This window comes from Protomyctophum bolini, assembly GCF_963924005.1.
Source record: "Protomyctophum bolini genome assembly, chromosome: 20".
Classification (NCBI taxonomy): Eukaryota; Metazoa; Chordata; class Actinopteri; order Myctophiformes; family Myctophidae; genus Protomyctophum; species Protomyctophum bolini.
In genome coordinates this window covers 19,822,374-19,835,700 of record NC_137881.1, presented here as the reverse complement: position 1 = coordinate 19,835,700, position 13,327 = coordinate 19,822,374, and the positions used below count along the sequence as shown (strand labels likewise).

The 13,327-nt window shown below is 43.9% G+C and overlaps 2 protein-coding genes across 6 annotated transcripts in view; both read right to left on the bottom strand.

Moving 5' to 3' along the window:
- The window catches only part of stim2b (stromal interaction molecule 2b), a 57,496-nt gene extending 53,990 nt beyond the window's left edge, over positions 1-3,506 (bottom strand). For 2 of the 4 annotated variants that reach the window (XM_080792771.1, XM_080792774.1), the window contains exons 1-2: positions 3,101-3,506; positions 2,208-2,357 (exon numbers count right to left, since the gene is read on the bottom strand). In XM_080792771.1, coding sequence (XP_080648897.1) covers positions 2,208-2,357; positions 3,101-3,113 — 163 coding nt within the window. In that variant the 5' untranslated portion in view covers positions 3,114-3,506. Of the gene's footprint in view, positions 1-2,207 lie in introns of all 4 variants that reach the window. The other 2 variants (XM_080792773.1, XM_080792772.1) reach the window with 2 other exon arrangements.
- A 3,804-nt stretch (positions 3,507-7,310) lies between these two features.
- tbc1d19 (TBC1 domain family, member 19) overlaps positions 7,311-13,327 on the bottom strand; it is a 36,930-nt gene continuing 30,913 nt past the window's right edge. For both annotated transcript variants that reach the window (XM_080793015.1, XM_080793016.1), the window contains 3 exons: positions 12,260-12,375; positions 11,497-11,567; positions 7,311-9,085 (listed from right to left, as the gene is read on the bottom strand). In XM_080793015.1, the coding sequence (XP_080649141.1) occupies positions 9,011-9,085; positions 11,497-11,567; positions 12,260-12,375 (262 nt within the window). In that variant the 3' untranslated portion in view covers positions 7,311-9,010. The remainder of the gene's footprint in view (positions 9,086-11,496; positions 11,568-12,259; positions 12,376-13,327) is intronic.

The window sequence follows — 13,327 nt, the reverse complement described above, 5'->3', positions numbered from 1 at the left end:
TACAATGACAACATTCTATCATCATCATGTCACTAGAGCAAAAGGCAGCCAAATTTGCAAAAAGAAAAATATATATTTTACTTATCACCCTTATTTTTCTTAGATTTAAATTGTACACTGGAAGTTTTCCTGACATACCCAACTTACTTTCAACCCTTTTCATATCAAGGTCCATTATTTATTCAGCATTTGAGCCACGGACCATCATCTCAGACCCAAGACTTAAAATGTTGTCCACAATTCCAAGGTGTATTGATGTGGTACCATGGGAGAGATAACAGACGCAAATGTTAATCAAAATAATAATTCTTCTACACTACATGGTCTAATTGTGTACTGTAGACTTCTTGCAAATTAAGAAATGCATACGTTTAACAATAAGTTCAACAACTCTTGATAGCATAAACTTAAACCAAATGATTTTTGGTTTCTTGTTACACTCTCAAGAGATAAAGATCTAATAGGCACCATTTTGGTTACCAACTCTCCATCATTTAGCTGGGGACCATCTGGAATGCCCCACGAACCACTGGTGGTCCTCGGACCACTGGTTGAGAACCACTGCACTATATCATCAGGGTCAGATTTAGGAGAGTGGGGGGCCTTGGTCTTGAGTCATTGGTGGCCCCCCCAACACACTGACACAACACACCACAAAATGATAAGCTACAGCTACTCCAACCAGAATGTATGACCGGAAACACATGCATCCCAATGGAGACATAATAAGAAGCACAGTTTGTTCTTTGGGGACACAGAAATTAATATGCAATGTCAATGCTATAGGCTAGTTGATACAGCATGGCAGGCCTAATAGTCACAATAGAGTCGCAAAATAGCCTACCGGTACATTGCATCACATGCACAAATCAAATTCTGAACAATTATCGTCGTCAATAAAATGTATCTGGACAATTATGTTTTTATCTCCTGTCAATCAAAAGGTGCTATTTCAAATATGATGTACTCATTCTGAATACATCATATTAAAAAAGCTTCTGATAATGGCATCTGGAATTTGTCCCCTCAGCATTCAGCCCATTCTAACTATAAGGATCAGTGAGCAATGAACAATACCGTTGGGAATTGGGATTCGACACTATTGAGGAGCTGTGGTCAAACTGGTGACCTTGCGATTGCAAGACCGGTGGCTCTACCACCTCCTTATCTTATTCACTATGCCATCTGGTTGTTTCATTAATAATTCATGGAATTCTTCCTACCATTTATAACCATAGGATGACTTCAATATTGCTGCCCCTGCAGTCTTGCCCTTGTCCATGGCCTGTCACCGTTGTGCTTTTGACCTCAAGCACTTGCAGTGAAACGTCTGTCCTACACAGCTGAGCCGCTCCAGACTTAATTTATAGCCTACATAGCAGATCTACAAGCTCAGTCACAACGTGTTGCATCACGATGCATTGTGAGCTTGCAGATGTGCTATTTTAGATGTGTGACATGGTGCACGACCAAGTATAAATGAGGCATATTGAATTTGAATCAATCAGGCAGACTGCAAGTGAATGTCATACACATACACCACTGGCCACCATCACAATATTAGGTTTCTATTAAGCCAGCTTTGATTGATAAGTGACCTTACCTTAACACATACTTAGACGCACATCACTGCTAGCCTTGCACTTATTAGTATAGTTGGGCAGCCAGTGTGGCAGAAATCCCAGAATACAAGTCGTTTACTGAGAGGAGATATCAAGCATTGTCTGATATTCCCATAATGAAATATGATCACACACACACACGCCAGTGTGACGTTAATAAATAGGCCCAGACTGCGCTTTGATTTAATAAACCCATGGCGAGGAGGAACTGCTACCTACCCAACCAACAGTGTATTTGTGCAACTGTGCATGTGCCTTCTATACATCACCAGCCTACTCAGCATTGGCCACAACTGGCCACATCATCCACATGTTGCCTTAGCATCAGGACGTGACGTGGAGAACATATATATTCTTGTCCTATCAGGGGGGGAGGGCATCGTGCATTCCGGTCATGCCACCGGCATTCCTCAGCATGTACCAGGGGGGAAAGGTGACTCTCTACGAAGAAGCACGACCCCCCCCCCCCCTACGGCCACCTCCCGCCTGTTATCTCATCACTGTGCATCCCTAAATTCCACGGCATTCTTCGAGCACCGGTACATTGCATCATCATATTGTGTCCATGTCCAACAAAGTGCTTACCTTTAGTGGCTACATTTGTATCAGTCGACTGTCTCGGCAGATCATTCGAGTAGGCTGTGCACTCCACCACCAACCCCAGTACCGCATAGATGACGAGTCCACGTAGCAATATATTCACTACCTTGTGGACGTAAGTCATGTTGAAGAAAACTGAGAATTCGTATCCGTGGGGGGAAAAAATGTTGGGGGGGAAACAGAGCAAAAAGAAAGAATGAAAGAAATGAAAAAAATGCAATCCCAGAAGGAAAGAAAATGAGTGCTGGATGCCAAACAATACGCAGTCACCAAAACTGCCTTTTGTGCACAATTAACAGAATGTGTCGTGTCACAACTAGGAGGCAGTTTCAAATGCAAACAACTTTAATTCCTGCAGTAGAATACTTTGTGTGATAGCCTCGGTCTCAGCCAACATACCGCCTAGCAAACCAAATAGCCGCCGTCATTGTTATTTTACTACAGCATAAAAAGATGAACGGGACTCATAAAGTGCTTGAAGAGCTGCAATGTAATTGTGACGTTTAACGTTGCTCCAAAAGCCAAATTAATTTAAAAAACCAAAAACTCATACAGCCTCTGTACCCTCATAGAGCCTTTATACGTGACTTAACTACGTAACGTCAAGCGATCCCTTCCATGCCTCCTGTGAGAGCAGATTTTATAGAATTAAAGGAAGCCTAGTCCTCTGTTAAATCGATAGTCCTATAAAGTGAACTTGTAATGAAGGTTAAATAAACCCTCAACCCTGGCCGGATAGCGACGCTAATGGCAAAAAGAAAGAAAGAATATCCCCAATGTTGATATCGTGGAAATCCGGCTCTTCCCCCGCAATAGCACGAGTCGTATTAAATCCTTATGTTGTTAGGACAGAACAGTCAGTGTGTACTTCCACGTACAGTATGCAAACATCACGCCTGGAGAGAGGTCCGCCTCTTGCAGCTTCAAACCAAAGTAGCAAATCCCATCGCATAGACTACTAGACTAATAATGTTGTGGACTGTGGTTGTCCTTTCCTTCTGCTGGTAAAGTAGAATATAGTCCTGCTGCTGCCTCGACCCTCCTGTAAACCCGACGCGGCTCCACACAGAGACAGACAGACGGATCGGTCACTCAGGCGACGACAACAGTAGCGGCGGCGCACGACGACATTGATTTCACCTACTTTTACAAAATGAAGTTTATAAGTGTCGCCGATGGCGGTGGTGATATATGATCCTCTGATTCCTCTCTCTCCCCCGTGTGTCATCAAGATCAACTGTTACTGTGTGTTGCTTGCTGAGAGAGAGAGAGAGAGCGCGCGAGAGAAGCCGGCTGATGCAGAAAGCATTCAAAGCATGGGGTTTATGCATCGTCGTATGACGGTATGTGTGTGTGTGTGTGTGTGTGTGTGTGTGTGTGTGTCTCGTCTCCCCCCCCACCCCACCCCACCCGTAAGCCTAGAGACCGAGGCTACCCCCCACCCGATCTAAAAGCTCACTCACCTCACTGCCTGACCTGTTGCCTCCGCGCCGGCGCTCTGTGAGAGCTTGTAGATCGGCTTTTTTTTATTAAAAAGGGGAAGCCTCGGAGCGGAAGTAGCCTACAATATACAAATCATTTTAACATCTGGGTGATGTCAACGTAGGCTACGGACGGTGCCACCCCCACCCCTCACGCCGTGCAAGAGCAACCACGATGTGGTGTCACTGGTGTCATGTGTGTGTGTGTGTGTCAGTGTGTGTGTGTGTGTGTGTGTGGGGGGGGGGGGGTTTCTACAAATCGATCAAGACGGAAGATATTCGCAATTTCATGTGGCACGATGCGGTGGTGGCGCTTGTTGTGTGGCAGCATGCATCTGGCATGATGGAGCAGGCTGTGGTGCTCCTGTGGTGGCGGGGCAGCCAGGGGACTGAGGGAGGGGAGCCTAGGCCTGCCCTCGGGTTTCCTCGTGAAGTGCATGCCATGCATCCACAACGAAGAGGAATTCTCTCTCCTCAGAAACTTCGGGGGTGTTTTCCTCGTCACGGTGACGCGGATGCTCGCCGGTCCATTGTTCTCTTCCTACCTCCCACTCTCTCTCCATCTCCCTCCCTCCGTCCCTTCCAGAGTCTCTCTCTCTCTAAGTTTTCCTCCTGTGTGGAGAGGCGAGTGTCTATTGGCCAGAGCGTCCCAACATGGCACACTGTGATTGGCTGTTCCACACAACACTTTGTCTCTTTTAAAGGTCCTGTGGTGGTGCGCGCAGCGCGGGGAGCTGTTCACTTCTCATCAATCGTCGTCATCATTCAAATTTGATAATCCACATGCTGGACGAAAAATAATGATAAATACTACTACTACTGCTCAAAATAATAGTCATACTAAGCTAACACAATCGACTTATACAACTAGGTCTACTTGTTTTAAAACAATATTCGTTAAAAGTTGATGACAAAGCACCTGAGAAAAGGCTCTGCCTCTGAAAACTACATGAAAAAACGAAATGAAACCATTTAAAAACGGCTGTAGCCTAGGCCAGGGATACTCAAATAGATTTACCTGTGGGCCACATTACAAAAATGGCAAGGGGCCAGGGGCCAGTAGATAAAATTACGACATTAATGATACTTGATAACTTCTCTCTTTCAATTGCTTTATTTTCGCAAAATGTATCAAAGTACAATGTGCATGCACACAATATGTAAATAAATAAATGTGTTACATTTTCTTGCATAAACACAAAGAGCTGTTTCCATAACTGCACAAATTATTGCACATAACATGAGTAGCTGTTATAATAACATAATAACATAACATGAGTAGCTCTTTGCCTGCCTGCCTGCCTGTCTGTCTGTCCATGAGTAGTTATTTGTCTGTCTGTCAATGAGTAGCTGTCTACTGTCTGCCTGTCTATGAGTAGCTGTCTGCCTGCCTGTCTATGAGTAGCTGTCTGTCTGCCTGCCTGCCTGTCCAATTGTCCATGAGTAGCTGTCTGTCTGCCTGTCTGAGTAGCTGTCTGCCTGCCTGCCTAATTGTCCATGAGTAGCTGTCTGTCTGCCTGTCTATGAGTAGCTGTCTGCCTGCCTGCCTAATTGTTTATGAGTAGCTGTCTGTCTGCCTGTCTATGAGTAGCTGTCTGCCTTCCTGCCTGTCCAATTGTCCATGAGTAGATGTCTGTCTGTCTATGAGTAGCTGTCTGCCTGCCTGCCCAATTGTCTATGAGTAGCTGTCTGTCTGTCTATGAGTAGCTGTCTGCCTTCCTGCCTGTCCAATTGTCCATGAGTAGCTGTCTGTCTGTCTATGAGTAGCTGTCTGCCTGCCTGCCCAATTGTCTATGAGTAGCTGTCTGTCTGTCTATGAGTAGCTGTCTGCCTTCCTGCCTGTCCAATTGTCCATGAGTAGCTGTCTGTCTGTCTATGAGTAGCTGTCTGCCTTCCTGCCTGTCCAATTGTCCATGAGTAGCTGTCTGCCTGCCTGTCCAATTCTCCATGAGTAGCTGTCTGTCTGCCTGTCTATGAGTAGCTGTCTGACTGCCTGCCTGTCCAATTCTCCATGAGTAGCTGTCTGTCTGTCTGCCTGTCTATGAGTAGCTGTCTGCCTGCCAGCCAGCAAGTTGGTTAACAGAAAATAAATTGTTATGGCTGAGTAAAATAAAATACAATAAACACAATTTGCCTGAAAATAGATTACCCAGCTATGACCTTTTTCATGAAAAAAAATGAGTAGTGATATGGCTGACTGAGTAGAATAAAACAATCTACCTGAAAATAGATAGCTATAAGTGAAGAGCAATTTCCGCAATTACCATTTCCGCAATTTCCGCAATTTCCATTTCCGCAATTTCCTCAATTTCCATTTCCGCAATTTCCATTTCAACCATTTCCACAATTACCATTTCCGCAATTTCCATTTCCGCATTTCCGCAATTTCCATTTCCGCAATTTTCGCAATTACAATTTCCGCAATTTCCATTTCCGCAATTTCCATTTCCATTTCCAACTATTAATGGCAGCTGGGTTTCATCATTCAAATAAAATAGAATTCTGTCCGTTTAGCTATAAAATTATGTCAGGGAATAGGGATACAGAGTATATGTCTTCCCCCCCCCCCCCAAGCTTTTATTTTCGTTCGAGTAATAGTACAACTCTAATAGTATTACTTATAATAATGTAATTAAAGATAACTTCATTCAGATTTATTTATTTTTATTTTATTTTCCAGATTTTTTTTTCTTCTTTTTTTTTAGATTTTCATTGGTGGGCCAGTCATAATGGTCCCGCGGGCCTGATGTGGCCCGCGGGCCTGAGGTTGAGTATCACTGGCCTAGGCCTATATCCATTCGCATAGTGGGCTTGAATTTCATCAAATGAAAGCTGACAGACAGTCATATATAACTGCACAAATTATTTGTAATGTGTCATTCAAAATTCAACATCATGAGAGCATGGGAAATAAACATTGAAACAATGAGCACATTTTCACATTCTCGCTACTCATTCTTCAGCCATGTCCAAGGGCCATGACCCAGAAACACATTCAAGCTCCACCATCTGGAAGGATGTTACAATTCATAAATTTGCTTCCATGGATGTATAAGGGAGACACAAGGATGGACAAATACAGTAACTATTGTGAAAAGGCCCATGTGTTACTGTCCAAACTGAATTAAGGGTGGCTGAGGTAAACAGGCAACTACTACTTTCAGCCACTGCCAAGAGTGCCAACCTCAGACTAGTTTCGGAAAAACGCACGTTTTAGCCTCAGACTGATGATGAAACCTTTCTGAGCTTGTAGATTCGTTATTGTCAGGGAAGAGATTTGGTGTAGAAAATTATAGACACCTGGAGGACCCAGATTAATTTAGCACCACATGCCTCACCACACCATATCAAAAATATCTACCGTTGTACACTTGGGTTCATCCGTCCATCCATCCAAGTGATAATGCCCATTGTCCAAATGATGCATCATCATATACCTGCCCTAGCTTTGACATGCAAAGGTTAAATTAAAAGTTTTTTTCCCCTTTTTTTTACACACAACTGACAATACAAACATACAAAAAACAACAATGAACAATACAAGACCATTACTGGTATAAAGAAAGCAAAACAACAATAACCAAAAACAAAAAAAAACCAACAACAGCACTACTCCTCTTCAGCTCCATCCATTAAATGTGACAAATTATTGTTCTTTATGTAACTTATAAAACGTCCCCACACCTCCTGAAACTTTTCTTGTTTGTCCTTAAGAATGTATGCAATCTTTTCCAAAGGTAAACATAAAGACAGTTCCCTGAACCACTGTGTAAGTGTAATACTTGGTTTGTCTGGCCTCTTCCAGGTCAATGCTATCATTCTCTTAGCTTGTTTAAATTAAAAGTTTAATTTAGATGCTTATTGTAAATCGCTCTGGATTAAGAGCGTCTGCTAAATGCCTAAAATGTGAATCGTCACACGATCGTGTCGCTCGCAGAAATGATAGATCTTTCCAAACAAAAAGAAAATTATCGTTTAAAATCTATTATTTTTGGGCAGGGTCATTCAACAAAGCTGGCTATGAATTAGCCACAACAGAAGTGGTCCTCAGACAGGAGAGTCTGCTGTGGGAGTCCTAGTCAACAGGTGGCATATGTAACATGGACCAGCAAGAGAGGGAAAGGGAGGGAGGGAGAGGAGGGGGGTATTTGAAAAAGATGAGCAGCATAATTTGATACCGGCCTGGCAGAGAGGATGGCAGGCAAGTGAACCAATGGGCGAGGGAGCAATATAGAGTGGATGCTAGGAAGATGGCCGAAGGGGCAGGCTATCATGTTCTCCGGCCAGTGCTGCTACCTGTCAATTATCCTTTCTGCCTGCACAAGCTCAATACCTTTGGTGAGCTGCCAGAATGGAAGACACCCTGCCCAAATATTTACACTATCACATAATAGGTATGATATTCAATAAAGACGGTCGCTTCAGCAGGATTGAGGATGGCTGCAGCACAAATCCGAGGACATACTGTATGTGATTTATTCATATATAAATTACACATAAGCACAGATTTAACAAAAAGTGATTACATTAATCAAAGAATTTTAATTATACATTTGTTGTAAAAGAACAAAAAATACTGGGAATGAGTGACAAGTTTCCTAATTACAGTACAGGCCAATTGCAAGTGTAGAACATTGCAATTTGTAGCTGCTGTGGGAGCTTCCAATCTTCTCAGTAATAACTTATAAGCAATAGTAATAATACGGTAGTTGCAGTTACACTTATCAAAGTTGATGCACTTATTTCTCACATGCTGTTAATGCAGTACAAATACTGCTTCCTGTTAATAATGAGCCTCTCAGCTAGTCCAAGCATTGGCACACAAATATGTTCATTCTTCAGCAAGGAGGTTAGTTTAAATACTTGCTGTTCTGCAGACTATATTTACAGTATAATCTAATAACACGAAACAGTGTAATGAGTAGTTATGGAGCATGCATTCTGAGGGGGGGGGGGGGGGTATGGCTTTTTAATACCAATTTTAGACCAATCAATACTAATTGAATGGTCTGGGATGAATGTGCATAAGTACCAAAGATTTGTTTTGTTGCAGTTAGTTGGTGTTCCATACACAATAAGTCAGCAACTCCTGTTGGATGATCAATGGCGTCGGCACGGCAACAGCACGGCTGCCTGGCATCTCTTCACCCAGGTGGTGCATGCATACAGACGCACCACGCCATGCGATGCTCATCTCTTTATCACCCAGGTGGTGCATGCATACAGACGCACCACGCCATGCGATGCTCATCTCTTTATCACCCAGGTGGTGCATGCATACAGACGCACCACGCCATGCGATGCTCCTCAGATGTCGGTGGCAAAAAGGAAGATCTGGATGAGAGGCATGACCTTCAGAGTTGAAAGGTCGGCGAGGACAGCCTGTGATGAGGTCAACAAACGAAATGCAAATCAGACACCGTTTTGCCGTCAATGCTTGCACATCCCTTATGTAGCAGCTATGTAGCAGCATAAGGGATAACGAATCATAAATTCAGCATTTGAAAGATTAACCACAGTGACAGGATCCTCTGCAAAACGACAACTTGCACGTTGGAATATGCCGTTCCCCACCATGGCCTCTTGGGATTGACAAGAGATTAAATTTAGGGGGCCTATCATGTTTAGAGAGAGGGTCTAATATTTCAACGCTGGGCCCCGGACTCTAAAAATAAGGTAAGGAGCAGTGTGTTATAATAGCTTCTCCACAGGGCCAGGTGCTAAATGAGCAAGCAAATAGTTCCGGCCAGCATGTTAGACCATCAGGTCAGCTTGACGCCCTGTGCGTCACACCCTGGATTAACCGACCCCCCCCCCCCCCCCCCAACCCCCTCCTTGTCCACCCACTCACACAGGAGGCTAGCGGGAAGGAGGGAGACAGTGTGGAGGGAGGAGAGGTGAGGAGAGAACAGGGCGAGTTATCATCACAAGGATTACCTTTGGGAACTGGTGAAATACATAGTATACTGAATAATGGTTCCTGTCAGGCGGAAACCATGTATCTCCATATATTTATTGTATTTTTGTAAATTAATGTCCTACTTCTTTGTATGCGAGTGTCCCGCAAAAGTACTGAAAATAGCAGATCTACAAGATCACAAGCTTACAATTTGGAAGATTTTGAACGTGAAAGTGAAAATGGTCTGTTTGTGGGTTTTATAAATATCTAATCAATGAAAAGTACTAACAAGACAAGAGCTTGTGACTAAAGTATAACTGCACTGGCTCTTTACTCCATGTCCTGAAAACTAACGGTTTTGGAAACACAAAGTTTCCACCCGACATTGTCACAATATACACTGAACTGTACGCCAGTGATTCTCAACCGTTTACATTTCAAGGACCCACAGGTTGATGTGCATTAGGCCACAGATCCCCATTTGATGTGATTTGTGTACAAATGAACCTAAATGGACCGTCACGTTTCCATTTGGTTCGATTTGTGTCGAGTCTCTCAGAGTTATAGACCAGTAATGGTACATTTTTTGGACACACTGGTGGGACCCGACGTTGAGAACCAGTGCTGTGTACACGACATGACATTGTCACGATGTGCGTCAATGATGTACTGACGTAATAACCCCTCATGAAATGAGTGTGGGACGTCGAATATGTCCACCCACCCACGTTTCAGTCAAATCTATTAGGCCTCTTTCAGACAGCGACTGTCTCCAGTTAAACGGCAAAGTCCCGTTGCATTCAAATTTTTTATTGACCCTTTACACAAGAACGCACACTTTATGAAAACGCTATAATTTCGCTAGGTGGCGGTAACGGGCTGCCAAATAGACCGTCGCTCGCTGCCTGCTTTCTATAACGCATTGAGTGACACTGCAGTGCACAGGCTGACAGGCATCCCAGAGGCTTGCAGGCAGAGCGCGCCATGGGATGGTTATATATTTTATAATACATTAGGCTACATAAACGCTGCTGCCGCCTATCACAAGGCATTTTATTTACATCATTGTTTTACATTCACCATGGCCATCATTGATGAGCGGCGCTTTGTAGGCGAGGAGGGAGGCGTGTCCACTGAGGAACTCCATTATATCATATATGGCTCTGCAATGAATGTAATAAACATGCGTTGTGAGCCAACAAGTTTTGCGGATTCACCGTTTTGCCTGTTTACATGGAGACGGGAGGAAACGGCGTTCTCAAAGATTTCCACTCTGGAAGGTGGTTTCACTTTGTTGCGTTTTCTCTCCTGAAAACGCCGTTCTCGTCAAAAAGGGACCCCAGCAAATGATTTTGCCGTTTTCTATGAACACTGTTCTCGTGTAAAGACCACCTGAGTCGCACCTTTCGCCTTACTCACCTTCCGACCTTTTTTTGTTTTTGACATGACATGCCCAGTGAGCCCAGAGAGTCTAAAAAAAGCTAAATACAGACACATGCTGGGCTTTGTATATAAAATCACCCCGGCGAGTACTATTTCAGCTGGAGCAGGGGCCTTTAGAGGAGGTGGCAGTGATTGGGACGGGGTGGGGTGTTGGTGGTTGGAGGGTACGGGGTATAAGGTGGTGGGTGGGTGTACATAAGCAAGGGGCCGAGCATTCTAGAGTGTCCAGCCAGCATTTCTTTTATTTTTTCTCTCTTTTTTTTAAGATGCGTGCATGCATGCAGAAGACCGGGTTACAGGCACCGTCTGGTAATCATGGGCTATTTCCAGCCCTCTGGTGCTGCGACGGCGAACATGGGAGCAGACTAGTATAGGAGTGAAAGCACAGTCCCTCGCATCTACGTACACACATGTACGCCCCATGGACGCACAGGTGCGAAAAGCAACTCACCTCGGCCGAGGCCAGAGACGTCACCTCCATCAGATTCTCAGCGCGGAAGGCAAAGACAGCAGCTGCTAGGACTGGAGGGGGGAGGAAGAGGGAAAGAGAGAGAGAGATGGATCGGGGGTGAACAGTTTTATATGCATTAGGGCCACAGACGCCCATTTGATAAAATATTTGACCTCTGGGAGTCCAATCTGACTGCTTAATCCTCTTGATTGAACTCAGAGTGTACAATGTGTATTGGGCGGCGGTGGCTCAGGGGTAGAGTGGCCGGATGGGAACCGCAAGGTTTCCAGTTCCCTGTTTGAACTAGAGTGTAGAGTAGGAGAGTAGCGACACGCTTTGATCTCACCGCAAAGCGGGTGCCTATGGGCTATAGTTCCAAACATTGCTCCTATGGCTGGAACTATCCCATTGAGATAGAATGAGCACTTCCGCATTCCATTGTTACAATGGGAGTCAATGCTAGTGTCGCCACTCTCTTACTATATTACTCTAGTTTGAACCAGGGCTCCCCCAGAGTTAGTGCCGAAGTGTCCTTGAGCAAGACTCTGAACCCCTAATTGCTCCCGATGAGCATGTTGGTGCCTTGCATGGTTTCCCCCGCCATCGGTGTATGAATGTGTGCGTGAATGGGTGAATATAATGCACAATCCAAACACAAAAGGGTCCATTTCAGCCCTCGCGCCAGACCCAACGTTGAGAAACAGTGCTATAATGCAAACATGAGTTCAAACGGAGTGCTGCTACAGTAAAACTAAAAGCCTACCTGCCACTATCTCCAGTGAGTCATAGCCCAGGATACGGTCCCAGAGTAGCAACAGCTGGTCAGTGGAAAGATAGCCGGAAAAGGCCCGCACCATCCACTTGAAAGCTATGCGTAACCTGAACACACATAGTTAACAGGTTATACAAGAGCAGTTGTTTACTGATGAAAAACAGAACAAGATCTATGTAAGTATGAGGCTATATTATATCATTTATTGTAATGGTTTGTTTACTTTGAATATGCCTACATAAAGTATGGGTACTCTAAGCCCGGTGTGGGGCATAAAGAATTCAAATACAGGTCAGTTTAGCTTAAAACAAAACCTTTCAATAAATTAAAAAATAAAACAATGTTTAGCTTTCACATACAGCCAGATCACTTCATCTGTTCCATGAAAACACATTGTCATAGGTGATTTCACCAATTCACCACAAGGTGGTAGTACAACCTTATGTACAACCTTGTGTATTTTGCAACCTCACTGCAACAACTGGTTAGAAGGATGAAATGGAGTGGGTGGTACATCATGATTCCAAACACAGTACACAGATTCAAACACCACACGAACAGTAAAGCATAATGTAATAATCCAATAGTATTAGTGACTGAAGAACATATCAAATAGGGATGATAGGGGTTTGTGTAATCTCTCAAAACAGATTTGAAATGCCTTTAAATTATACAATATTTATTTTTAACCAAATGTTTTCCCACTATAGGACTTTTCTGTTTAGATGTATGGGCTGTCAAGGCCAGAAAGTGACTGGACAGCTAAGCTAGGCATGTAGTAACGTTAAACGGTTTGCGGGTGGCGCCATTTCTCCACTTATCCATGCATTACCGTCAGATGAGACATCTAGTAGTCAACTACAGTAAGTGATTAAGAAAAATAAATATAAACGTTCCATCCCCGGTGAAACCATGGTAATATGAATGCTGCTACATTAATTCCCTCGGCTTGCAATGGCAATATTTGCATCTATTATTTTATGGAGGGTATCGTATGCGTGTGACATCATCATTATACCCCCGGAATGCCTACTGATTGGCAAAAAAACTATCTTCTGG